Source organism: Oryctolagus cuniculus, chromosome 1 (assembly GCF_964237555.1).
Source record: "Oryctolagus cuniculus chromosome 1, mOryCun1.1, whole genome shotgun sequence".
NCBI classification, from domain to species: Eukaryota; Metazoa; Chordata; class Mammalia; order Lagomorpha; family Leporidae; genus Oryctolagus; species Oryctolagus cuniculus.
The window spans coordinates 29911407-29938301 of NC_091432.1; the positions used below are offsets into that span (position 1 = coordinate 29911407).

General features: G+C 51.0%; 1 protein-coding gene across 3 annotated transcripts in view; it reads right to left on the minus strand.

Moving 5' to 3' along the window:
• Window positions 1–26895, minus strand: part of LDLRAD3 (low density lipoprotein receptor class A domain containing 3) — a 263215-nt gene that overhangs the window by 100166 nt on the left and 136154 nt on the right. For all 3 annotated transcript variants that reach the window (XM_051852337.2, XM_051852329.2, XM_051852333.2), the window contains exon 4: window positions 17135–17269. In XM_051852337.2, coding sequence (XP_051708297.2) covers window positions 17135–17269 — 135 coding nt within the window. The remainder of the gene's footprint in view (window positions 1–17134; window positions 17270–26895) is intronic.

Below are 26895 nucleotides of genomic sequence, written 5' to 3' on the forward strand. Positions count from 1 at the left end.
AGTTCAGTTTAGGGCCTCCACTTGGCAAAAGGTGAGTCCTCTCTCTCCTCATCCCTCTCTGTTGTTTGAGAACTCTGTGTCACTTGGCACAGCCGGCAGCACACCAGGACTGCACCCAGAAGACCTGCCCCTTCTACTGACTACACCTTAGGTTATTCCCCACCACAATAAAGAGCATCACGGAGGCAGGCCTGAGTGTGAGCGTCTGAAGAATCTGCTCCTGTCCCACTCTGGCCAGGTCCAAGCTGCATGACCCTGGGCAAATCACATCACCTCCCTGGCCTTCCATTTCCTCCTTTACAAACTCAGAAAGTTGGTTAAACACCTCTCTGGTCCAGCACTGTTGAGACCTGCATGGGGCAATTCTTCGTAAGGCTACCCACGAGGAGGGATATTAAATTCCCTTGTCCAATCCACCAGATGCCAATCACGTCTCCACCGGCCATCCTAACATCACGAAGCTCACCAACGTCACCGCTAAATGTCCCCTCTGTTCCCCACCTTCTCCCACCACTGTCAGTAGCCCTCCAGGGGAACTCCTCTAGCTCCCAACATTCCTTGATGCCACCCACACTGTCTTCTCCTTGAATCACTCTCTGTCTCCATAGAACCCTGATCACACTCTTTTTCCACCCTCCAGATCTTTTCACCAAGGATATAAATATCTTATGGAATCATCTGAATTGCACTACCAGACTGGGAACAGAAGGGCTGACAGTGCAGAGAATCCACTGTGTGCAGCTTTTCCTCCAGCACTGACACTGCCCTTGCACCGGAGTGGAACCTCAGACCCTGGACACCTCAGCAGCCCTGGCCTTCACGCTGTCTGTCATATGCCCGGCCGGGTGGGATCCAGGGCCCTGCACCACGCTGGCTCGGTTCCAGCTCAGCCGGAGTGTTCTGATGCTTTGGGTTTGTTCCAGTTGAGTGATCTGAAAACTTTAGGTACGGTTCAGATCGAAAATACATTGATGAAATACAATTAAGTCACAACGATGGCGACAAAAGCGACGACAAGCACCAAGATTAGTTTGGAATTCGGCAAATCAGTATGGTTCTTTTGAGTTTTTGCTTCATGTTTCACTTCGTATCCTAGCTTTAAATATAGTGCGTATTTAATATGATGTGAAGTCATATTTTAACACCCTCCGACTGTGAGAATTTTGCAATTCTAATGGAAAACACGCCATAAATTAATCTGAGGTGACTCATCTTTCCCAACTCTCTCAAAAAGTGTGGTCGTCCAGAATGGATCACTGATCCAGCAGTTGTTTTTTTTTTTTTTTTTTTTTTTCCCTCCTTTTCCTTCCAGGTTCTACTTCACAGCATCTGCTGTAAGACACCCCTTGCAACCTAAAGGCAAGTGTTTGTTCTTAATAAAGTTGCTTGTTCAAACGAATCAAGATTTACATGTGGCTTTTGTGGCACAGTGACACCGGCTACCCAGATGGGCATTGGTTCAAGTCCTGGCTGCTCCACCTCTGATCCAATTCCCTACCAACGCCCCTGGGAAATCAGCAGAAGATGGCCCAATAGCTTAGATGCCTGCTACCCACGTAGGAGACCCGGATGGAGTTCCAGCCTCCTGGCTTTGGCCTGGCATTGCTCTGGCTTTTGCAGCCATTTGGAGAATTTGATCAGTGAATGGAAGATCTCCCTCTCTGTAACTGTGTCCTTTCAAAGGATTAAAAATAAATTTTAAAGAAAAAAAAGATTTGCATGTAACTTTTAAGCTGGTGCCAGCCTTCAGAAAGGGAGAGAACCACATGATGAGGGGGTCCCTCTTGTTCAACGCCTCCTACTGCTGTGGTCCGGAAGTTGGCATGCATCCCCAAAAGTCCACGTGTTGAAAACCTAATCCCTAAATGCACACATTGGTGGTACTTGGAGGTGGTAACTGGCACTGTGGGAGGTGATCAGGATTAGATGAGGTCACAGGGTGGCATCCCCACAATGGCATCAGCAGAGACCTAAGCCAGAAGAGACCTGAGCTAGCCCAGCTCCGTCCTACTGTGTGATGCCCTCTGCCATGCTGTGGCCCAGCATAGAACTCTCACCAGGTGCCAAACAGATGCTGACGTCACGCTCCTGGACTTCCCGACGCCAGGACCATGAGCCAAGTGGATTTCTCATCTTCATCATTTATGCTATAATGAATACAATTGATATTCGCCAGGAGCTACTGGGCACAGGTGTTTTCTATGTCCACCCCACCCCCAACAGTTTTCACTGCAGGAATGAGGCTAATATGAGATTCACCTCTGTTACTTATCCATAATAACGGTTCTCCAAGGATGTAACTGGAGGAGTTAGCAGGCAACTTAGAGAACAGAGGCCCTCCTGAGCAAGCCCCAGCCCTGCTTTCCTGGACGAGGGCTTGTTCCCGCCTCTGCTATATCTGAACGCTCACACTCTACAATGTTCCTCTGGCGTTTCCATTTCTGTTAGGCCAGGAAGCGAGATGCCAGATGGCACCAACCCTGAGCCCTGGCTCCTTGCTGGTTGGCAGGAAGAAGCAAATGCTTGTCAGCTGTCAGAGACCCGGGCACTGTGGAGGATTCACCTGGTTCTTCTGCATTGGGTATTTCTCCAGAAAAACAGCAGCTCAGGCTGGAAGCTGTCTCAGTCGCTGGTTGGGCAGGAAATGCAGGGCAATGGAACCCACACCTAAGGGACCTGCTAAGGGGGCTGTGGCCTGCTCTCGTTCTCCTCCCAGCAATGCGGGCGGCAGGCCTGGACACCTTTGTGTTGGTGAGGCTCAGAGTGCAAACCCACAGAGCTACTGATGGGCAGGGCGGCCATCTGACTACCCCAAAGCCTGGGCTCTCGACGTGTTATGTCATGAATATGCTAACAGACTTGCTGTGGTTACAGAGAGGCCTCAGGAAATCAGCTTGCTCCTAAAATGTGCACCTGAAGCCAGATGGAATTTTAAAAGCTTTCTTCACATCTTTCTCCTCTGTCTCCCTCACGTGCAGCACAGAGCTGGCCCCCGGGGAAGGGTGGCTCTCTCGGGTTCCCACCTCAATCTGAGGACCTAGTGGGTTAGGGACTTGGGCTCGGCTTGTCAGAATCGCTGTACATGGCCTCTGTGGATGACATTTGAGGAGAGGAGGGACTGGGGCATCACCTGGGGGATGTGACTGTAGGGTGACCAGGAACAACTCTGTGCAACTGAGTCACAATACACCAGAGCCCAGCGGTCAGCAGCCTTCCTGGCCTGCACGCTCAACGCCAGGGGCGAGGACCTCCGAGAGCCTAGGAACACAAGGGCTGTGCAAATGCTCTCCTGGGAAACAAGGGGTCCAGGGAAGGGCCAGAGCTGCCCCCTGCAGCGAGGGCCGATTTTCTAGACTGAGCTTGCAATGAGCTGTATAGCAAGTATAGCAAGTCATTCCCAGGTTGAAGGGCTTAAAGAGATGACATTTGATTCTCTCTCCTGGCTTCTAAGGGTTAGGGATTCTGGAAGGGAGAGGCAGTCTGCTTTGTGGCTTCCCAGGCTGCTGCAGTCAGAGGCTGAAGATGGAACAGCAGTGGGACAACGCTGCCAGGGGCGGCCCAGGCATCCATCTCTCTCTGCCCGTGGTCTTTCTAAGCAGACTAGCTTGGACTTCCTCCAAATAAGGCAGCCTCCGGGCACCTCGTTTTCATGGAGACCAAGGCTTTCAAGAGAGTGTGCTCTAGGCAGCAAGGAAGTACTGCGCAGCCCTCATAGCCCAGGTACTGGGGTCGCATCACACTATGGGTCAACACAGTTCCAAGTGTTAGCCCGGTTTCCAGGAGAGGAGACCCAGGGGCCACCTCCGGACGGCAGGAGTACGGAGTCTGGAGATGTGCTTTAAAACTGCCACGCTGAGGATGCAATCAAGATGTAGGCAACAGGACTGGAGACCGGACACGGAGCGCACTCTGTTCTCCCCGCAAATATAAGGCTCATTTCCAGAGGGCACCAGGCAGGCACTGGCAGGCCAAAATGAGAGAGAATCTACAAAAGGCTGTGGCCACGTGGGAGGCTGCCTGACCAACCAGCTAATGAGGATGAAACCTCCGTCGGTGGAGAAGCAAACTGGCCCGAATCTGAGGCCCGAGGAGCTGTGTGAACAAAGCGGAGCCCACGCCAGGCTCCTGTCACCTGAAGAATGGCTGCGACCTTGATCACACTCCACAGTCGAGATGAAAGCCCGGCTGTCGTGGTCAGGCAGGCTGACGGCCGACGCGGCTGTGAAGGGAGACGGCAGCAGGTGAAGCGCTGCTGCCACCTGACATCTGCGGTGCAGGCAAGGGACAGCCACTGCTGGACGTGTCCCTGGCGCTGACAGGCAGGTTTCTCCCTCCTGGCACTGTACAGCACGCCAGCTCTGGCCCAGGTCACTAAAGGCAACCGCAGGAGGAGAAGTGTGTGTTCGTTCTCAGGTTGCGGGAACAAACGCTAGTCTGACAGAACAGCAATGGAAGTCAGAGAAAAAGAAAAAAAAACTCCTAGAGGGCATGCCCTGGGCAGGAACTAAGCTTTGGTCCAGTTCAAGAGTCTGTGGCAGAGACCAAGTCTAATACATCCCTGTCACTCATCCCTTCCTCTCTGTGCATTTACGTAAGAGAAACTCCGGAGTTTCCAAGAGCCCACTTCTCAGCCTCCCTTGCATCTAGGTGTGGCTTGTGCGTAAGTCCACGCCACTAGATCATGAGGACAAGTGATGTCTGCCACTTCCGGGGCCACGTCCTTAAACATGCAGCTCCCTGTCCTGGTCCTCCGCTTCTTCCTTCCGTCCTGAAGACTGGGAAAGAATGGCCGAGGAGGGAGGAGCCCTCTGTTGGCCTCCACTGCTCATCTCTGGGGTCTTCCATAGGAGACTTCATCTCATTTAAACAAGAACCTCCGTCCTACCTTAGCCACTGTGCAATGGGGGCTGTTTGTCAGAACTGCTTCGCCTCTGTCCTAACACACACATGTGCCTGGATCACGTCACATCTCTGCAGCAGAACCCAGCGTTGGGAAGAATCATAGAAGAAACCTAGAAACTGGATCCTGAAGCTCTCCCAAGAGATTCACAAGGAGCCGTGTCTTCTGGACTTTCCCTATCTTGCCATTCCCGTCTGTTTGAAGTACTCAATACTCATCTCCCACAACTCCAGCAATGACTGGATCTGATAACTCTGGATAATAACTTGCAACCCACTCACATCAGTTCAAACGAAAGGAAAAGTTTCCACTTAGAACACAGGAGGTCTCACAGAAAGGCAGAGCTGTTCAGCCTCCTGGGATACAGGGAAGCCGTCAGCACAAAAACAAATACTCTCTCCATCTCTCTGCGGGTTGTCACCTCTGGCCTCGAGGTAGACCGGTACTCTCTGCTATGAATTCTTCTCAACTGTGGCCTCCCTGTGGCTGTGTCCCATCCCTGCTAAGGATGTGCTTGGCATCCCAAGGCCGACTCGGCTCTGAAATGTCTTTGTATGGGAGACACATTCTGATCTGCTGTTGGGCAGCCTGTGAACTGACCAGCCTGGGCTCAGGTGCCCACTGATGGTTTGGTAGTGGTTGGGGTGGTTGGGAGGGGCCTTTGAGAGCAGACAGCTACCCCCTTTCTGGAGACCATGAGCAGAGCCCGTGGCCTGGAGCTTGCTCAGGACACAGAAACTCACACTACATATCTACTGTACCTCAGCACCCAGGATGCATGGGAATTGATCCATAATTTTAAACACAGGCTTCGTGTGACATTTCTCAAGATAGAAATGGTAAAAGGAGTTACAGTGTATTCCTGTTTTTCCTCTTTGAAAAATTAGCTTTCGGAGTGGAATGGAATAGCTCCCTTGGAATTCCTGGGACATCTCAGTACCCGGTCATGTGCTCTGCCAATGGGAGAACCCGAGTGGCACACCCATGATGCAGGGCGCATGGTAAGGACAAGAACTCATGGCTCAAGAGAGTGACAGGACAGACTGATGAGCTGCTGGGTCTCCACGGAGAAACCAGGAGGGGCAAGAAATGGGTGCTTGGAGCGTTCAGGGGACATAGAGACTGGACCTATTTGCACCACAGAGCAAGCACTTTTCCACTTTTCACAGGCCACTAGACTGCTGGGTCATTACACTGAGGTCAAGAAAAGAGAGAATCAACTGGATTGCATGACCCAAGGAAGCTCTTCTAGCTACACTGGAGGTCAGAGGCAGGAATGTCCAGCCCACGTTCACCTACACTTCCAAGCTACTGCCATCCAGGGGTTCTCACAGAATGTAGCCTTCCCTGAGGCTCATCATGACGGCAGGAGAGCAGACTCACTGATAATCAGAATTCTCACGGTGTGCAATGACACCAAGCCACTCCAATGAATTCCTTGCCTGGGGCGAACATGGCATTTTTCCTGTGTCTCCTCCTCTGGCTCCACCTTCCCACTGGAGCATTTGGGGGGCGGGGCGCTCAACCAGTCAGCCTCAATGTACCCGGACAGCCATCTCTCGCCCCTACACCCATGCATGCATGCAGTCTGCTGTGGCCTCGCCGAAGCTCTGTCTTTGAATATACCACTGCCTTTGGCTAGAGGCCCAGCCTCTTGTTCATTTCTGGGTCCTCTTTTACTTATCCTGAATGACTGGGCAGAGCTTTCATTTCTCTGAAGCCTTGCCACATCCCCCTAGGAAAAACCGTCATCGCTGGCCGGTCTCACGCTCCCACGGCCGGCTGCTCACTGCGCTATTACAGCGTTTATCACGCTGTAGAGTAATTAAGTGCAGTGTAATACGTTTTCATCTTGCAAAAATGTCAGCCACTTTGATCTGATGTGGCTTTGCCCTTCTTCCAGTCCCTGGGTGGGGCTGCGTGATATTAGCCACTCCACAAGTGAGTGTAAGGAATGAATATCAGGAATGGTCAAGAGTTCAAAGGACATTGGTGGAGGTCTGAGAATTGCGGGCCATAGGGTGGTCAGTCCACGGGCAGATAAATGTCCCCTGCATAATCAAGTTTGCATGACACAGTGGTCCTGGGGCTCTGACAGCGTTCACGGCAGACTTGTGGACAGACAGCCAATCCCACGCCTGGAGTCACAAGACTTGGTCCATCTGCCCTAGGAGGAGGCAGCTCTGCAGGTATCCAGGCTGCACTGCACCTTTCCGACAGAGGAGGGAGGGCAGGGACCAGGAGAAGGAAGAGGAGGAGGGAGGGAGCTGGCCAAGACAGGAATGGGGGATTCGGAAGACAGAGCTCGGCCGACGACCACCAGGGGCCACCAGACCAGAAGCCTTCTGATTTGCTTCTAAATGATAGCCACTTCAGACATCCTCACACTCCTGCTGCAGCAGTTAAAAAGGAAGCTTTGGGGATATAAACACTCAATTACTAGGAAGAAACCCCCACGGGGATAGAAAGGCAGCAATCAACCTCTCCCGGCCTCCTTCTGTTTCTTCCAACAAAGTCAGCATTTCTGCTTTTCCCAGTCCAGCTGGGCTTTCAAACTCCTAAATTAAAAGTGGAAAAAAGGCTTCCCATTCCTCCTGTTAAACGGACCTCCAGCAGTTTCATTCTAAGTAAAGCTATATGAACTCTTAAAGGCTGATGCTTCTTTCCCAAGGCCTCTGTACAGATGCCCTAACATCACTGGTTACAAGGTCTGGGGTAAACACTGACCACCCACCAAATTCCAGGTTGTGGCATTTTCGGTCAGATCCCTGAAACCCAGACCTTTATTTTTTTTTTTTTTCTAAAGCAGCTCTTTTCCACCCATACTTGAAAAACTAAACTGAAAACGGGCAGTTTCTCTGATCACATGCCCTCCCCGAGTGCTCTAGAAACTGTCTTTGGCTGCTCGGTCACTTGGCTGCGGTTGGCGACAGAAAGCAAAGGTCCCTTCCAACACCATAAGCTCCTTTTATCCTCAATTACCCAGGCTCGTGGGAGGGCCTGGAGCAGCCAAGCGAAAAGCAAGCACAATTGGAAAACCACACAGCAGATCCTCCGGCTCCACAGAATTCACATCCCATGGTGACTCGCCCTGGGCTGTCCCCGTCCCTGCCACCCTCATCTGGTTTGTCGCCCAGTCTCTGTGATTCTGGCCTGGAACACTTCCTGCAGCTTTACCCTATCTGTTGGCATTGTCACAGCCCTCACGTGTCTCACCCACACCTTTCCTCTGCTCACAGGAGCAGGTGCAAAATCCTTCATGTGGATACCTGGACCACCAATCACACAGGGCCGACCCCTCCCAGCTTCTGTCCTGGCCCTTCTCTCATTGTCCATGACAAAGGTTCTCTCTTTGACCAAACTCTGCTTGGGCTCTTCTTAAAAAAAAAAGAAAAGAAAAGATTTTTTATTTGAAAGGCAGAGTTACAGAGTTGGGGGGGAGGGGGAGTCTTCCATCCACTGGTTCACTCCCCAAATGGCTGCAATGGCTGGGGTTGGGCTGATTCAAAGCCAGGAACAACTTCTGGGTCTCCCATGCAGGTGCAGGGGCCCAAGCACTTGGGCCATCTTCTACATCTTTCCTAGGCCATCAGCAGAGAGCTGGATTGGAGGTGGAGCAGCCAGGTCTCGAACCAGCACCCTTATGGGATGCCAGTACTGCAGGCGGAGGCTTTACCAGCTATGCCACAGCAACTTGGGTTCTTCTGAAGTCTGTCCTCAGCTGGGCTCTACATTTGGGCTTCTGTGTTCCTCTCTGCTGTATCTGATTCTAGCAAGAAGCCTGCTGGGGTTAGCTAGGATCTCACACCCTCTGCATCTACTTACCCCTTGTATCTGGGTGGGACCTGCATCCTCCACTATCCCCCAGGTGAGGTGTCTGGTCACCCCGGCCTGATGGATTTAACGAGTCCTCCAATCCCCCTCATATTAGTCTGTTTTCTGTTTCTGTTACTACACCTGGTTTGATTTAGCTCACTGTTTTGAAGGTTTACTGCCCGAGGTCGGGGGGTCCCACTGGCTTGGCCTCTGGTAAGGATCCCCTCCCCCAGCCTACCATGGGCTGCATCACACAGTGGGGGATGGTATCTTGGGGGGAGGGATCATAGGGCCAGATGGAGGCCAGAGCAAGAGCACTGAAGCGACTGTCTTGCTCCTTTTTGTAACAACTTGCTCTCAGGAGAACTCACTCTGGGTCCCATGGGAACTCAATCTCTTCTGAGTGCGGTGGCACTCGCAACATGTCCTGCCCCTGGGCCCCCCTCTGCAGGGTTTCACCAACTCTGACATCACCACACTACAGACTCAGCTTCCAACACCAACTCTGAGGACACATTCAAGCTGTATCCAAACCTCAGCACCCCTGATGTCTCCTCCCAGCCATTCTGCATCCATTGGCCCCCATCTGCTCCCCGGCTATGAACTCCCATTTGCCTCTGTGGCACTTGGAACCGAGTCCTGTTCTACACTAAGATCTCTCTCCTCTATTGCACCTGTATTTCTGAGTGTAAGCTGTTTTTACTGCTTTCACTGCTGTCTGGCACTGGTTTATCTTTGAAGTCACCCTCAGGCATCCACATGGCTTTTTAAATTAATGCACACCTGTTTCTCCTCTCTGGATCTGCCTACCTGCTAGAAGGCTCCTCCTGCCCCCACCCTCCCCTCTCCTGCCTTTAGCTCCTCCTGTCCTTCCGGTTTCAACTCCAGCATCACTCTCACCAGAAGCCTTCAGCATGTACACCTTACGGCATCCCAGAGCATCCCTGTCAATCACGTCCGGAGCACCCTGCAATGCATTCTTCTCCCTGATGACCAGGGGCACCCATCAGAGCAGAGCCCACACTCATCCTGTCCCCATGACAACCCTTCAGTTCTAAGGGGCACAGCTTGCTCACATTCTAATATTATGGAATTGGGATGCATCTTAAAATCCACGGTGTGTCACGGTTTAATGGTTGGCACTGCTCCTTTTATAGCGAAGCAAAATGATGGTGGATCTCCCACACGATGGCACCTTCAGCCTTTTTTTTTTTTTTTTTTTTTTTTTTTTGACAGGCAGAGTGGACAGTGAGAGAGAGAGACAGAGAGAAAGGTCTTCTTTTTTGCCGTTGGTTCACCCTCCAATGGCTTGCGCACCGCGCTGATCCGAAGCCAGGAGCCAGGTGCTTCTCCTGGTCTCCCATGCGGGTGCAGGGCCCAAGCACTTGGGCCATCCTCCACTGCACTCCCGGGCCACAGCAGAGAGCTGGCCTGGAAGAGGGGCAACCGGGACAGAATCCGGCGCCCCGACCGGGACTAGAACCCGGTGTGCCAGCGCCGCAGGCGGAGGATTAGCCTATTGAGCCGTGGCGCCGGCCTGCACCTTCAGCCTTAACACTGTCCCCGTGTCTCCTGGGATGGTGGTTAGGAACTAGCAGCACTCAGTAAACACTTGTTAAATACATACAGGCACACGGAGTTCCTAAGAGTTCAATATCAGTCTGTTTTGGCTGCATAGTAAACATATCTTAAAATCTCAGTAAAAGGTGGATGGTTTTCCAATGGTCTGCAGGTTGGCCTTGGTGGGGGATTGTGGGCTGTGAGCTGGGTTCAGGTCTTTCCCATGAGCCACCACCTCTTTCTTGGATCAGTGGCTACTCAAGGTTATGTTCACCTCATTATATATCTCTGAAATGCAAGTGACCAGGACATTACAAGCCTCTGGTCTCACCTCTGCCAATCTTCCACTGATCCAACACAGCCCAGCCTCCAGGGGACAAGGACATTTCCTCTGGCCACTCTACAGGTCACAGAGGACAGAGGGAGAGAGCAAAGACAGAAGCCAATATAGCGTGGACTCCATAGGGAAAGGACACTAAACGCCAACAAATTGGAGCAGCCCCAGGTCACAAAGTAATGGCTTGAAATGGGAACCCTTCTCCCAAGTATCCATAAGGATCCTCGTCCTTAGCTCTCCAATGGCCAGGTTTTATTTGAGGTGTGTACTGGAGAGGACAGGGCAAAAAGCAACCCCTACTTCTGTCTTCTGTCAGTTATGTCCTTACTCGGAGCCCAGCCTCTAGCAGTTCATCCAGGTTGGTCACTGCCTGGCGTGGCTGGGGTATTAGGACTGGATGGTAAGAGACCCAGGGGCAACCATCTGCCACAAGAGAAAGCAGAGGTGGGGGTGCACTTGGCCATGGTGCTCAGGGAACTGGGAGGGGATCTGACTCCACTGACTCCAGCTCCAAGGCTGTGCTGGAAAGAGAGCCGAGGACTCCTGGGCACTGGGTATAGACGCCGAACATCTGGAAACACAGGCTGAGAGGGGCCCGACCAGCCCAGCCTGCCTCCACCAGCACTCACACGGCACGGGCCCAGCACCTCTCACATGAGCAGGATTCTTCCGGGGTTATGATTCCCAAACGCATCAAACCCCAACCCGGTCACATCCTCTGCTGGTCCTCATTCCCCAACCCGGTCACATCCTCTGCTGGTCCTCATTCCCCTTGGCTCTCCCAGGGCAGTTTCACACCCCCAGGGTTGTTTATTTCCTCTGCCTGGGGGCACTTCTCAGGCACTGCTTTACTCCCCGAGGGCTGCTGGAACAAAGCACCATGACTACGGCTTATACTGCAGCCATCTACGTCTCATAGTTGTGGAGGCTGGGAGTCCAAGATAAAGGTGCCGGCTGGGTGGTTCCTCCTGAGAGCTGTGAGGGGCAGCTGTTCTGTGCCTCCCTCCAGGCCCCTGGTGGTCTACCAGTCATCCAGGACGGTCCTTGGCTCGCACATGCATGATCCCCCTCTATGCCTTCACACTCACAGCTGTGAACCTGCGACCTCCCTGTGCCTGTGTCCGTGTGTGAACTCCCCTGTTATAAGGACACTGGTCATACCCCACTCCAGTGTGACCTTGTCTGAACTAGTGACATCTGCAACACTCATATTATTTTAAAATTTTTAAAATATTTATTTATTTATTTGAAATGCAGAGTTATAGATAAAGGGAGGGAAAGAAAGGGTAAGAGAGGGAGGGAGGGAGAGACAGAAAGAGAGCGAGATTCTCCATCTACTGGTTCACTCCCCAAATGACTGCAATGGTCAGGGCTGGGCCAAGTCAAAGCCAGGAGCCAGAAGCTTCGCCCATGTGGTTGCAAGGGTCCAAGGACTTGGGCCACATTCCGCTGCTTTCCCAGGTGCACTAGCAGGGAGCTGGATTGGAAGTGGAGCACCGACACAAATCAGCGCCCATATGGGATGCTGGCAATCGCAGGTGGCAGCTTTACCTGCTGTGCCCCAATGCCAGCCAGCCCTTCAACAACCATTTTTCTAAGTAAGGTCCCATTCTGAAGCACTGAGCTTCAAGATGTCAACACATGAACGGGGGGCTTGGAGAAGAGCCCATTTGAGAAGGCTGTACCCAGCACAGAGGGCTGGCCTGGGGAGGCAGCCTACAACCTGCCTACCGCACACTCTCTGCCAAACTAAGTCTCTCTCTCCAACCGGACAAAGCCACCCCTGCTGGCTCCTGGTGAGGTGCCAAACCTCAGAGCCAGCTTCCCAACCTCTCCTGAAGCCTTATCACCAGGATGCAGCAAGCAGGATGAAAAGACTGCGCCCTAGCTGCCAAACACTCAATTCACTCTCCTGGCATCAGTGGCTGCTTCCCAGTATCCCAGCGTCCCTCAGGAGGTGGGCAGGGGAACAGCATGTCCTTCTTCTTTCCTGAAAGGAGCCCTTGAGCACAAAGAGAGGCACACAAGCTGTCTTGGTGCTAAACCTCCCCCACCAGCTCCCGGCCCCAAGGGCTGCACTGAACCAACACTTGCAGCTCCTCAACCTGGCTCCGTGTCACCAGGTAGCAGTGTCACAGGTGACAAGCACGGCCGTCTGCACATCACATGGCCTATGCTTCCATCCTGGCTCTGCCACTTGCTGGCTGTGTGGATCCGGCCAGGAACAATGTCTGTGCTCTCAGTTTCGTGCATATGGACAATGGGGGGGTGCTCAGCGTGCCTACTCTTGGGGCAGGGGTTGCTCTGTGAACAGGAAAACACAAGCAGAGCGGTGAATGGCAGCCGGCTTGGGCTGCCCCAGTCTGCTCGCTCACAAACCCCCGCAGGTCTGCTTCCAGAGCGCTGACCCAGCACCGCAGCCAGCATCATCGGAAACTGTCAGAGACCACAGCAGCGAGAGTTGGGCCCACAGAGAGGTATTGCTAATGCTGCACAGTGGACTCCCCCTAAACTCTGAGGCCTAGAACACAAACACTGATTATCTTGGGATTTCTGTGGGTCAGAGCGCCAGAAAAAGCTGTTTCTTTCAAGGCTGCAACGGGGGTGGGGCCGGGGCTAAAGGCTGGGCTCCACCAACAGAGCTCAGCTCCTCACTGGCTTTGCTCAGTTCTTTAGCACACGGGTGTCTGCAAGAGGGCAGCTGACAATGTGGCAGCTGGCTTCCCTCCGCGAGAGCAAGACGGACCGTAAGTGAGAGTGTGCAAGAATCTTTCTGTAAGCCAGTCTCAGAACACACATCACCACTCTCACTGGAGTGCCTTGGTGAAAAGCAGGGTGTGATTTGTTACCTGTTCAGAGAAGCATTACTTACAAGAGTGTCCTCTCCGCTGAAATACCACGGATAAGCCAAATGGGGTCTACCCAGATAACAGAATATCATTCAGTCTTAAAAAGGAAGGAAGTTCTGAGACATGCTACAACAAGGAAAAACCTCAAAGGCCTGCAAAGTGAAATCAGCAGTCACAAAAGGACAGACATTGGAAGATTCGACTTATATGAGGCACTTAGAGTTATCCAATTAATAGAGACAGAAAGCCAAGGGCTACTGAGCAGGCCTAACAGTTGTTTAATGGGGACAGAGTTTCAGATCTGCAGAATGAAAAAGTCCTCGAGACTGGTTGCACAACCATGCAAATATACTTAACACTATTGAATTATACACTTAAATACAGAGAAGATGGTAAATTTTACATTACTTGTATTTGCCACACAAGTGCAAATCACAAGGTCCAGACCACATTCAGAAGGTACAACGCCCAGATGACTGGAGGCCACATCTACCCACATCTGCACCTGCTAACTCCCAGAGATGCCCCTCCCAGGACAGTGCCCGAGCAACATCAAAGCCACCACAAGCCTGTCCCAGAGCTCCTGCTTCTGGAATTCTCTTACGAGCAGGTTATGTTTCTAATCAATGAGGTTCCCATTAACATTCAGTTCCACAACTGCGTCCCTGGGTTTCTGACACCTCCCACTACGGGATACAAAGATGCAGTACTGATTACCCTGACAGGGTCCCAGCCCCTCTCCCCACTCCTTACAGGGTGGGTTGCTGGTTTTAGAGGCCAAGGACATGGAGGGGACTGAATGCTAGACAGGGGAGTACGTGGGAAGTGGCTAATATCCTAAAGTAGACTCCACTTTTTCACACTCTAATCAAACTAGAAGTGAAGTGCCTCGGACACCGTATTTCCTGTGTTGGGACCAGCTTTCTGCACCATCAAAATAAAGATTACAAAGTGTAATTTTCTTTTCCCACGTCATCAGAGGGCAAAGAAGCATCTGTCGTGGGCTGGAGGCTCAGCCTAAGCAGGCAGGTAGGACATATTCTGACTCCATGAGCTCCTGGGCAGAGCCCTTGGTACAGCATGAGGCCTGGTCCACACAGGTTCACCACCCCTCAGAGGACAGTGGCAAATCCTGCGTGGCAACAGGCAACATTCTGCCTGCTCAAGATGCCTCTAGAAATCTGCAGGGGGCCACTGCCTGGAGCTCTGTCTCTCAAACCCAGGTAGAGTGTACTCCCATTCAGAAAATGGCAGAACTTTCTACTCTATCTAGACAATAATAGTACTTATTATTTCAATAGATGGTGGGTACTTAAACTCACATAACACAAATGCACAAATGCTGTAACACCATGTAGGGTGCAAGTTAGACTCGGCGTGACAGCATCCTACAGATTTCAGCATGTGCCCCCCACTGAGCTACTAAGTGGGTTCTACGGGAATGGAGAGGCAAAAGCGAACACTTCCTGCTCGGAGGTGGAGAACAGTGGTGGCTTCCACAGTGGGAGCCACCACGAGGCCAGTGTCACATGGATGGCGACGGGACAGGTGTTGGACAGCACTGCCAGATGGGGCCTGCTTTCTCTAAGAGGATGTTCTTTGGGTATACAAGACACAAAGCTGAGAGTCCAGGGAAGACACCTGCCAAGAGGGTGGGCTTCACACGTCCATGTCTGCACCAGGCTCTTCTATGAATATCCTAGTTAGCAGAGTGGAACACAGAGTGACAGAAAGAAGCCAAACTGAGAAAAACTAATTTCAACCACCCTACAGAGACCAACCATTCCTCTTAGGGACAAGAAAAATCTGCTTCAGCAAAACACGGAGACAGGTACAGGAAGGTCGTGAGGGGCGTGGCCCAAACCATCAGCTTCCCTAACCTCCACTCTCAGACAGGAGAGTGTTGGAAACATCTTGGAACAGCAAGAAGGAGTCTAGGACACATCAACACATAAGAAACAATTTAAGAAGCAGTATTTATGGGGGAATCTTCCTCAATCACCCCTACGCAGGCCAACAGTCCCTCAGCATTGGGACCATTCCACATCTGCTAGCATCCCTGGCTGCACCCTGGGGCAGATTTTGGTTTACAAAAACCTGACTTTGTGTACAATATCGCAATATCTTCTTCGGTTCAGTCCTAAGTTCAGGAAGTCCTCCAGGGTTGGTGTGGTACTGGAGCGCGGGCTTCACTGTGCAGTACTCACCTGGGGGTGGGGAGGGTCCACCCTCAGCAGCTGAGTCCCTTGGTCTGGCATGCGGCCTGAGCGTGTGCATTTCCAAAGAGCTCCCCGATGATGCTGATGGACTATGGATGCCACTGTGAGGACCCCTGGGCCAGAGAGGGCCCTAGAAGAGGACTGCCTAGCCAAGGACAAGCAGAAGGTCATTCTGCTCCACACTCACCTTGCAGGGTGCTCTCTGCACAAACCCCAGCTAAGTATCTGCTGACACACATTCAGTCTTTTCTATGGGTGCCAGCCATTCCGATCTGGATTGATCACAATCCTTGGTTTGTGGCCTGCTCTCACTATTCATGGAAGCATAACCCAGTGATGGATTCCTCCATTCATTTTTAAAAGCACTATAAACACAAATGAAAATAAAAGCTAGGACCCTGAAAACAACCTACATCTAAATACATCACACTTACCCCGTTTATTTTACCTCTCAACACAGAAGTCTACCTGTTAATCAGTTTACTAACATTTTCTTTCTTCTTGCTTTAAATTCTCTTCCTCATTAAGCCATAAACTGTGCTATAATCCTATTAAATAATACTCAAAACAAACAAACTCCACTGCCAAACAATAATACGGGTGATTCATGGCAATAAGGTATTAAGTGAAAAGAGTAAAGATTACCTATAGATGACATCAGTTCTTCGGGGTGACTTAAAATAGATGCACATTTCACAATTGTTATACTTTTTTCCTAATCACCAAAGAAACATGCTTTCTGAGGACGAGTCAACAGCAAAGACTGGCTCCCAGTTGGCTTCAACAGGGCCCTCCGTCCTCCCAGGTCCCTTCACAGAGCTCACCTTCCTCTAACCCCAGCTGCATCCTTCAGTCTCTATTAAAAAGGCTCCCAAATCAAGAGCCAGAGAGGAGCAGACAATCCACAACACAGTGAACAAACACGAGGGGGAAATGTTAACTCTGCTCCTAATCACAGAGATGCAAATCAAAGCCCTTGAGGAGGCCCACATCCCACAGCTACTAGATTTGCAGTAACAGAAGGAAGGCAGTGAGTGTCTGAGACAGGACAGTCAAACTGACAGGCGCAGACAATGACAGCCACCATAGGAACTCAAAAACACCCAGAAGACAAACATTCCAACAGCAGTCTCAGACCTCACAGGCGCTCTCTGCGAATTTATCCTGAGGCACAGTCAACGGGGACAAATGACCTGACCCCCAACAATGCAACGGACTTGGCCAGGATATGATATGGCCAGAGGCAAAGATGGCTTTGAAGAGGAAACACAGTCTCAATATGTAATGCACGAATACCACCAAATACAAAATGCTAGGCGCACTGTTGTTAGCCAAGTGCAAAAACGAACAGAGCTGTTATGTTCGGAGGAGGACACGGGTGTTGCTTTCTCCCTTTCACATTTCCTTCAGTGCTACTGCGTGATTATTTTTTTAGAGCGTCGGAGACTCCTACCTTGAGAACTTTCACAGCTTTCCTCGTCACTGTTGTCTTGACAGTTATTCTGCCCATCGCAAATGAAGCTCTTGTCGATGCACAGGCCGTTCTTACAGTGGTAGCGGGCGGTGGAGCAGAGCAGGGGGTTAGCAGCTGTGAAAGGAAAACAGAGCGGATCACAGGGAGGCCGGGGTGGCACCCTGGGGACCCCAGACCCTCCTCCAACCATGGGCATGCCCTGTGTAGGAAGCAGTGAACACATCCTCTAAGCTGGCAGACTCCGAACTCATCCGAGGAGGCTGGACAGGACAAGCCTTACTCTGGTGTCCTGTAACCACACCAAGGTGGCCAGAGGTCAATGGTATGCTCAAACGGTCAACCCCCAGACTGGCCAGCAGCCACCACTGGGTAAGGGGCAAACCTGACTCCTATGGACTCTCTCCTGGGAGACCCAAGAGTGTGATGGTTGGTAGCACATGAGACACATAAGAGATATGCAAAGCCACAAGGAGCCGCTGGGTCAGAGGCCCATGAACCTGATCCATCAAGCAAGTGCTGCAAGATCAGATTGGCCCAAGGACTCTGTAGGATCCTTCCAGCTCCCTGACTATGGACCAGCCTTTTTAATGCCTCACTTATTCTCCATGACTCACCAAGGTAAACTCAGTAGTCTCCATTTCTTCCCTGTAATCAAAATGGACCATGGACCCAGCTGGCCAGGAACTGTTTCCTGAGCCTTCCTGCTCTAGGCATTTGCAGGACCTCACAGGAAATGACAGACCTGGGCCCTCCAGTCAAGGAGAAGGGAGGCGACTATCTAGAGAAAGAAGCCAGTGCATAAAGGCTTAGCAACACATAAGCCAATCTGTACAGGAAATCAGTAGCCCTACAGAGCAATATCCCTAGCTTCCCCTTCTTGCAGTGCCATTCAATAAGGCTCACTCCACTGTTCTGTCTACAACAAGTTAAGCAATCAAGTAGAAACGACTCCAATCCGGGCTCTGCCATGCACCTGCTGTGCAATCTCACACAAACTACTTCTCCGCTCCAAGTCTCAGTTGCTTTATCTGTGGACAGGACCAGCGATGATGGTTGGCCAGGTCCAGGGCAAACTGAAAACGTGGGGCCACTGTTCAAACATTATGAAAACAGTCAAGGAGGCAAAGACAGAGCCCAAAGCCAAGTGTGGTGCCCTTGGAAGCAAAGCACTGGTCCTGGACCACTGTGGGAAGTTACAGAGCCAGGAAGCTGACCCTGCTTCTTACAGCACACAGACCTGAGCGGCAAATCAGCCGGCAGTGCCAAGTCTGACAAGCAGCAGAGATTCAGGGAAGGTGCCACCCCTGCCCCTACTTCTGTGTGTCTCAGATCCATGCGATGTGACCCTCTCGCAAAGAAGCAATATTGGCAATGATGAAGAGGGGTCACCCTGGATCTTGAGTAATGAGTTGGGCCTGTACCTGCCCTGATGTGGGGGTACAGCACCAAGGTGGATGCCAGGCTCAGCACAGCAGATTGCTCTGGGGTTAGGAGCAGGTCAACCCGATCGATCTTCTCGGTAAGCTCCACTGAGCTATTAAGATGCACGGGGAGCCTGGCTACAAGGATTTGTTAAAACCCCACAGGACTATGTGGACCCAAAGGCTTTTCTTCTTTTTCTTATTGAACTCAGAAAGTTTGCTTTGAAACTTTCCAAGGAAGGTACACGGTTGCAGAGTCAGAGCTCTGTTCTGAGGACGATGGGCCAGTCTCAAAGTCCAGCCAAAGAAGTCCGGCCTGAAAATGGAAGTTTTAATTATTTAAACCGCTGTGGGCCAGAGAGCAGTGCAACTTCATTAAAGTGAAACCAAGGTCTGGCTTCAGCCAAAACCAGAACGGGGAAGCCAGAAACCACAAATCACAAAGGCTCTTCGTCTGAGGCAGCCCTCCAAATCCTCCCGTCCGTCGGCATCCCACCGCGGCGGCCTTCTGCATCCCTGGGGCCTTGTGGGTCACGTTCATGCCTCTAAAGCCTCAGTGACAATCAGCTCACACAAACCCAGCCTCGGAAAGGCATTTGAATTGCTCCAATACGAGGCAGACTCAAGCTGAGGGGAGCACCCTTGTGGGCGAGGCCAGGCTGCATCCCCCTTGCTGGGGCCACTGTCAGCTACCCACCTTTCACCCAGTCGTAGCTTCTTCCAATCTCACAGACTTTCCCAAGGCAAAGTCCTGTGCGTATGCTCCTCTGTCTGTATCGATGCATACTATACATACTCACGGGTGTGTAGATAAGTGTGCATGTTTAGAAGCCACACCACAGGACGGTTCTAATGCACAGAATTAAAATGACTGATAGCCAGAATATGCAAAGAACCCTTGCAAATCAAAAAGAAAAGGGCAACTCAAAAGATGCCCTTACAAATGATGTAATCAGGCACATCACGTAACAGGAATGGTTGTCAACAAAAACATGAAAAACTGTGTCGTCACTAGCAATGATGTGACACGTGATATGCATCAGATCTGCCAAACTTAGGGTCCAAACAACCAAGGGGCCGGCACTGTGGTGTAATGTAATGAGTAAAGTCACGGCCTCAGATGTCAGCATCCCATTTGGGCACTGGTTCACTTCCTATCCAGCACCCTGCTGATGTGCCTGGGAAAGCAGTGACAGACGGCCCAACTGCTTCAGCCACAACACCCATGTGGGATACCCGGATGAAGCTCCTGGCTTTGGCCTAGCCTAGCTCTTGCTATTGCAGCCATCTGGGGGAAGATTTCTTTCTCTGTCTCTCCTAATTCTGACTAAATAAATCTTTAAAAAAAAAAAAAAAAAAAAGGAATAAAACCCCAGGCTGTTGGCAGAGATGTGGAGTGAGATGAAGTCTTACAGACTCCAAGTGGGAGTACAAATTGGAAGGCCCACTTTGGAGCCCAATTTACGATATCTAGTAAACTTTAAGGTGCACATAACCTACAGTCTGGTAATTTCACTTCCTGTTATATTCTTCAGAAACTCTTTAACAAAAATGTTCAGTGAAGCCACTACTGGGAAAGTAAAAAAATAAAATCAAAAATTAGAAATGAGGCAGGCATTTGGCACACTGGATAAGATTCCATTTGGGATGCCCACATCCCATTACCAGAGTGCCTGGGTTAGAGTCCTGTCCCACTTCCAATTCCAGCTTCCCGCTAATGTGCACCCTGGGAGGCAGTGGAGGGTGGCCCAAGTACTTGGGTCCCTGCCTCCTACATGGGAGATCTGGGTGGGTTCCAGGGCCCTTGCTTTGACCTATCCTAGCCCTAGTTGTTGTAGGCATTTGGAGAGTGAACTAGTGGATGGATGATATTTTTCTGTCCATCTCTGTATCTCAAATAAACAAACATATAAAAATGAATAAAAAATATATTTTTAAAAACGTCAGAAATGACCCAAAGGTTCACCTATAAGAAAACATATACAAGGCTGTATACTGTCACAATGGGATACTCTAAGCTTGGTTAACTTCTATAAGGAGCTAAATTCTGCTAGCCATTTGGGTCCTTGTTGTAAGGATTCAGTATGGTTATTGCAATGCAAAACAGCCATAGACAGCTCATTGATGAAGGGTGTGACTGTATTCTAATAAAACTTTATTTACAAAAACAGGCAGCAGACAAAATCTAAGTCACAGGCCACCTTGTGTCAACCACTGGTGTCCAGCAGTAAACAATGACCGAGACGGTGTCAAGGTGCACAGGTTTCACAAATATAACAGTGAGAAGTACTGATCACTTTTTACTTATTTATCTATATTCTATAAGGTCCAAATTTAGTATTCAATTTGAAAATATTTACTTATTTATTTATTTGAACAGCAGAGTGATAGACTAATATGGAGAGAGACAAAGAGATCTCCATGTACTGGTTCACTCCCAAGATGGCCACAGATTCAGGGTTGGGGCAGGCCAAAGCCAGGAGCATGGAACTCCCTGCAGGTCTCCCACATAGGTGATGGGGAACCAAGCACTTCAGCCATCCTCATCTGCACCCCCCCACCCCAAGCACATCAGCAGGGAGATGGATAGGAATTAGAAAAGCTAGGATACAAGTTGGCACTCTAATATGAGATGGCAGCATGGTAAGTGGTGACTTAACCTCCTGTGCCACAATGCCACCCCTCCCCCAAATGTAGCATACCTATCATAAAAACTGATGACAGTAGGTCTGGTCCCACAATAAACCTACTGAATCTTATACTCAGTTTTCGCAAGGGGCCTCAGTGATCCATGTGCAATTTACAGTGTGTGGCTACCCTTGTCTACAATTTAATACATTCAGGGCTATATTTCTATTCTTTCAGAGAAGGCAATGAAAGCTGTGCATCCTAGAAAAAGTTCACAAACCATTTCAAGTCTATTTAAGACTCCTATATGGTCTGTGCCCTTGAGGTTATGAACCCAGGGACTTATTGCCAGGCCAAGCAAGGGATGCAAATGTTCTAAAATTAGATTGTAGTGATAGTTAAATATTCTGTGAATGCAGCAAGTAGATTATACACTTCAAAGTGTTGAAGTGCATGATATATTTCATTACATTTATTATTTTTTAACTCAGAATATGGTTCTAAGAGGCATTGTTTTTCCTTATTTTTAAATCTTCCTATGGTGTTCCAATGGACAGCTCAAGGGAGAGTTGCAAAGACTTCAGGTTTTAGAGTCACAAAGTCCTTAGTTAAAAATCCAGCACTGGGGGCCGGTGCCGCGGCTCACTAGGCTAATCCTCCACCTTGCAGCGCCGGCACACCAGGTTCTAGTCCCAGTCGGGGTGCTGGATTCTGTCCCGGTTGCCCCTCTTCCAGGCCAGCTCTCTGCTGTGGCCCGGGAAGGCAGTGGAGGATGGCCCAGGTCCTTGGGCCCTGCACCCCATGGGAGACCAGGATAAGTACCTGGCTCCTGCCATCGGATCAGCGCGGTGCGCCGGCCGCAGCACGCCAGCCGCGGCGACCATTGGAGGGTGAACCAACGGCAAAGGAAGACCTTTCTCTCTCTCTCTCACTGTCCACTCTGCCTGTCAAAAAAAAAAAAAAAAAAAAAAAAATCCGGCACTGGGGATAGCAATACAGTGTAGCAGGTGAAGCCACTGCTTACAATGTCAACATCCCATATGGGTGCCAGTTCATGTCCCGGCTGCTCCACTTCCAGTCCAGCTTCCTGTCAATGGCCTGGGAAAAGCCTTAGAGGATGGCCCAAGCTATCTACATTCTTTTATAGGAAGCTACTCATGCAAAAGAATGCCACTTATTACTGAAGGATACAGAAATATATACCGAAATAAAAATGTGCATGGGAATAAAAGGCCCCAAGTTCAGGACAGTGGATACTTCCAGAGAGAACGGAGGAGGGTTGCACCTAGGAGGGGTACAGTAGAGACTTCTAATCACATCTGATGACATTTCGCTATTTTAAAAGCTGAAGCAAGTGAGGCACTGTGGTCATGTGTTTTTCTAAAAACCAGAGCATTGGGAGCGTAGGTGCTCACTTCATTCGACTTTTCCTTTGCAATGTATCTGAAAACTTTCACTGCCAGACTGGAGTCACACCTGGCAGAGATGCTACGGTGAGTACTTGCCTTCCTACTCCTTTACTCTCCCACCACACACCCCCTGTGGCCCACTGACCACCCTGGAAAATCATTTCTTGTCTATTCCAAAACAGCTACAGGAGAGGATTTTGAATTTCAACACAAAGATAATGTCTGAGGTGATGGGGATGCTGCTAATTATTCTGCCTGATTTGATCATTACACAATGTAAACATGCACTGAAATACCATGCTGGCACAGCTGGCGCGGAGGTTAAGATGCCGCTCGGGTCACCCGCATCCCATATCAGAGTGCCTGGGAGGAAGTTCCAGCTCCCCCCAAACCAGCTTCCTGCTGATCCACACCGCGGCAGGAGTGGTGATGGCTCAAGTACGTGGGTTCCTGCCACTCACATGAGAGACCCAGATGGAGTTCCAGGCTCCTGGCTTTGACTTGGCCCAGCCCTGGCTGTTGCAGGCATTTAGGGAGTGAACCAATGGATGGGACATCTGTCTCTAGCTGTCTGCCTTTCACTGTGCCTTTCAACGAAATAAATTTTCTGAAAAGAAATACCATGGCTTTCCTCATAGATGTGTCCAATTATTACACGTCAACTAGAACGAGTGAAAGAAACAACACCTTCACACTCAGGTGCACAGCGGCTCAAAGACACACACACACACTTGTCAACAGCCACTTCCAGCACTGCTCCTTTTCAATGACTCCTTCAAAAATGCCAAGCAAGGCAGAGGAACAGAAGGAGAAAATGGCAGAAAACGCACCCAAAACCCAGCAGTGGCAAATATACAAAGGCATGGTGTTTCCTGACACGGTGTTCCTGCCTGGAAAGACCCACGAGTTCCCCTGGGATGGGCCCTCACTGCCTGCGGGTCTATGCTTCTCATTTACGCACATTCCAGCGAACTCTGACCTACAGTGCCCAAGGACAAAGCAAATAAGAAGGGAGGGGTTAGACCACTCACCACCCTGGGAAAAGGCTGGCAGCCAGAAATAAAGGCCAACAGCTATGGGAAGGGACAGGAGAGCTACAAAAACAACCGCAGGAGTTCCAACAGCATAGGGACCAAACAGGGTCCAAACAGACTAGAAGGTTCTACAAAGGAAAACAAAGGCAACCATGCACGGCAGCCAGTCTAAAGATCAAGTTTCTAAGGCTGCACCTGGGCTGTCCCCAAAAATGGTCAGTGCTGCTGTAGCCAAGACACAAAACATCGCGAGACTCCTGGCAGTGACATACACGCTTGGGCATGAGGCCGACTCACTCACCTCCCCCAGAGACGACCCCCATCCCCCACCCCCCAGCCAGCTCAAGTCTGCTCGCGTGACTTCCAGGGCCTTTGTCGCTAAGCTCTGGGCTCCACCAGGTCTCAGAGCACACATGACAAGGCAGAGGACACTGTGAGCGTGGGGCACACAGGGCTCAGGTCCTAGGGGTTTCCCAGCCCAGAACCCTGAGGACTGCTCAACAAACAGCTCATACTGCGCATGCGTCAGGATGCTCTGTCCCAGTGTCTGGTAGCACTCCACGGTCCCCACACACCTGTGTGCGCTTTGTCCCTGCCAGGACTTCCCAGGCCCTGGGAACTGCATTGCTCAGCTCAGTTCCCCGGGAGATGAACACTGTGTTTCCCTGCATTGATTGTGCCGAGGGTGCAGGAAACCGTTTGCACAGTGAACGGCAGAAGCCCAGCCGCAGGCTGAGAAGCTCCCTGGTTATCACCCCTGGAAGCCCGGGCTCCCACAGAGCTGCTTCCCAGCCCCAGCTGGGCTCTCCAAGTTCTCCAAGGGAACTGCTCAGTGGGCCATTAAACCGGAGGCGTCCATTTCAGCCACATCTAAAGGAGACGGCCAGGGGAATGCTGCGGTCACCCAGCGGCCAACTGACCGGCTTCCAGACAGGAAACGAGGCAGCCTGTCTCCGCGGGACTTCGGGAATGTTTGCTTTCATTCCTTCAAAGTCTGTGACGCGGCCCCTCTCCCACCTCAAAGGGCCCTTGATGAAACACAAGCACGAGGGACTCCTTGTCGCCAGCCCCCACAACTCCCACCTGCTCCTCTGTCCTGTGGTGACCCCACTTTCCAACCTCATGGCCTCCGGTGGGGGGCTTGGCTTCCCAGCCCCGGTTTCCCTGGAAACCAGGCAGCTGGGGAGAGGTGGAGCTGCACCAAGCCCTCCTCTTTTCCAGAGTGGAGGGTGCCTGGCCCAAGAAACTTGAGCCCACTGAGTGACCTTAGGGGACCATCCCAGCCATGCTGGAGCTTGGAAAGGATGCCACCTGACCTTGGTTTGTCTGTGGCAGCCCCAAGCTCTTACGTCCCTGTCAAAGTCTGCTCGGCAGGACCTGGCCCAGCACCAGGGCCACCACGGCCTGGCACAGCAGCCCTGCACCCACCAGGACAGAGCAAGACCTGTGTGCAGCCATGTTCTGGAGCTCAGATCTCTTCGTTGTCTGCAGGAGGCAAAGGCTGCCCCTCCGAGCAAGCCGGTGAGACACAACTGTGCTGCACCCACCTGCCTTTGACCTACTTCCAAAGACTCGCATGATTTTAAAATTCAGTCCCCACAGGCCTTTTGCAGAAGTCGGAATCACTGCTCTTGACTGCTGCTGCTTCCCCTGTGACGGCTTCCTGGGCATGGCTATCCCCTGTCCAACACCTAAATCTGTCACTGCCAGGGAACAAGTCCAATTTCAGTGCTTCAATCACCACCCATCTGTGGACATCTCTCCAAATTTTCCCTCCAACAATCAGCACCCCCTTCTCCAGACGCTGCCTGGACTCCACTGTCAGAAAGTTCCAGACCTCAAACACCTGCTTATCCACCTTGCTCCCTAACTACTCCTTTTTGTAGTCCCACTTCCGACAAGGTGCCTCCACGCCCCAGCACACCAGGCATCAGCCCTCATGGATGTTCCTCTATCTGCACCTGCCTGCTCAGTATTAACTGCCCCTCCCTGGATATCAATACGGCCCCAAGATATTAACTTCTCGTGGCATGCCCCAGTCTTTCAACTGAAGCACATGTTTTGCTGCAGTGGTTCCGAGTGAGGGTGCGAAGACCACCTGGACTCAACTTCAGCCTTACTGCTCACTAGCTGTATGATTAACTTCTCCAAGCCTTGATTCTCTCATCTGCGAAGTGAGAATAAAAATAGGGACTACGTCATAAGACAGAGTAAAAATTAAATGAACCAATGCAGGCAAGCATGGAGGACAGCATGTGGCCCACAGCAGGTGCCCAACCCTGGCAGATTATGACTATAACCCCTGGGGCTGTATATCAGTGTAGTGGCTCAGAGTCTGCACTCTGGACTCATACTGTTGAGGCTAATGGCCCAACTTGGCAACTAAGTTACTTAAGCAAGTTATTTAACTTTCCCATGTCTCCACTGCCTTATCTGTGAGAAGGGCAATAATACAGCCTCCCCAGAATGAGATCATCCACACAGAAGCACATATACACACAGGGCTCAGTGATTGCAGGCTTCCCCGCCTCTTCGTGGGCCCCAAGCCTGAAACAGCCCATGGGACTGCACTGCCAACTTTTGTTGCTTTTAAACTTTTAATTGACTTGCTCATTTTATTTGTTGGAAAGACAAGGAAAGAGATACAGAGAGAACTGTCATCCATTGGTTCACTCCCCAAATGCCTGCAATGGCCAGGGCTGGGTCAGACCAAAGTCTGAAGCCAGGAAGTTGACCTTGGTCGCCCATGTGGGTGCTGACAGGTATCCAACTATTGGAACCATCATCTGCTGCCTCCCAGGGTGTGCATTATCAGGAAGTGTAATTGGGAGCAGAGCCGGGACTTGAATCCAGGCATTCCGGTATGGGATGTGGGCATCCCCACTGGCACCTTAACCACTACAACAAATGCCCACACGGTAGACTGCTGCTCCTGGGCCCACCTCCTGCAACAGCCGATGAGCCTGGAGGGAAATAATCACTGATCCCCACAGCACTAACGTCAACTCCACACTGTAATTCTCGGCGTACGAGGACTACTGTCTCCCTTGCTTGAGAACAAGCTCAAGAACTCCAGGTTCTGACTCATCTCTGTACCCCCTGCAGCACGATGCATGGCATCCGGCATGGAGACGGTGGGAGGAGGCACAGAAAGAAGGTAGGAGCTGGGACTAATGAACAATATAAGGCCTAAAAATACTTATACATTGGAAGACATACACAAGGGTCCAGATATCCATATGCTAGGA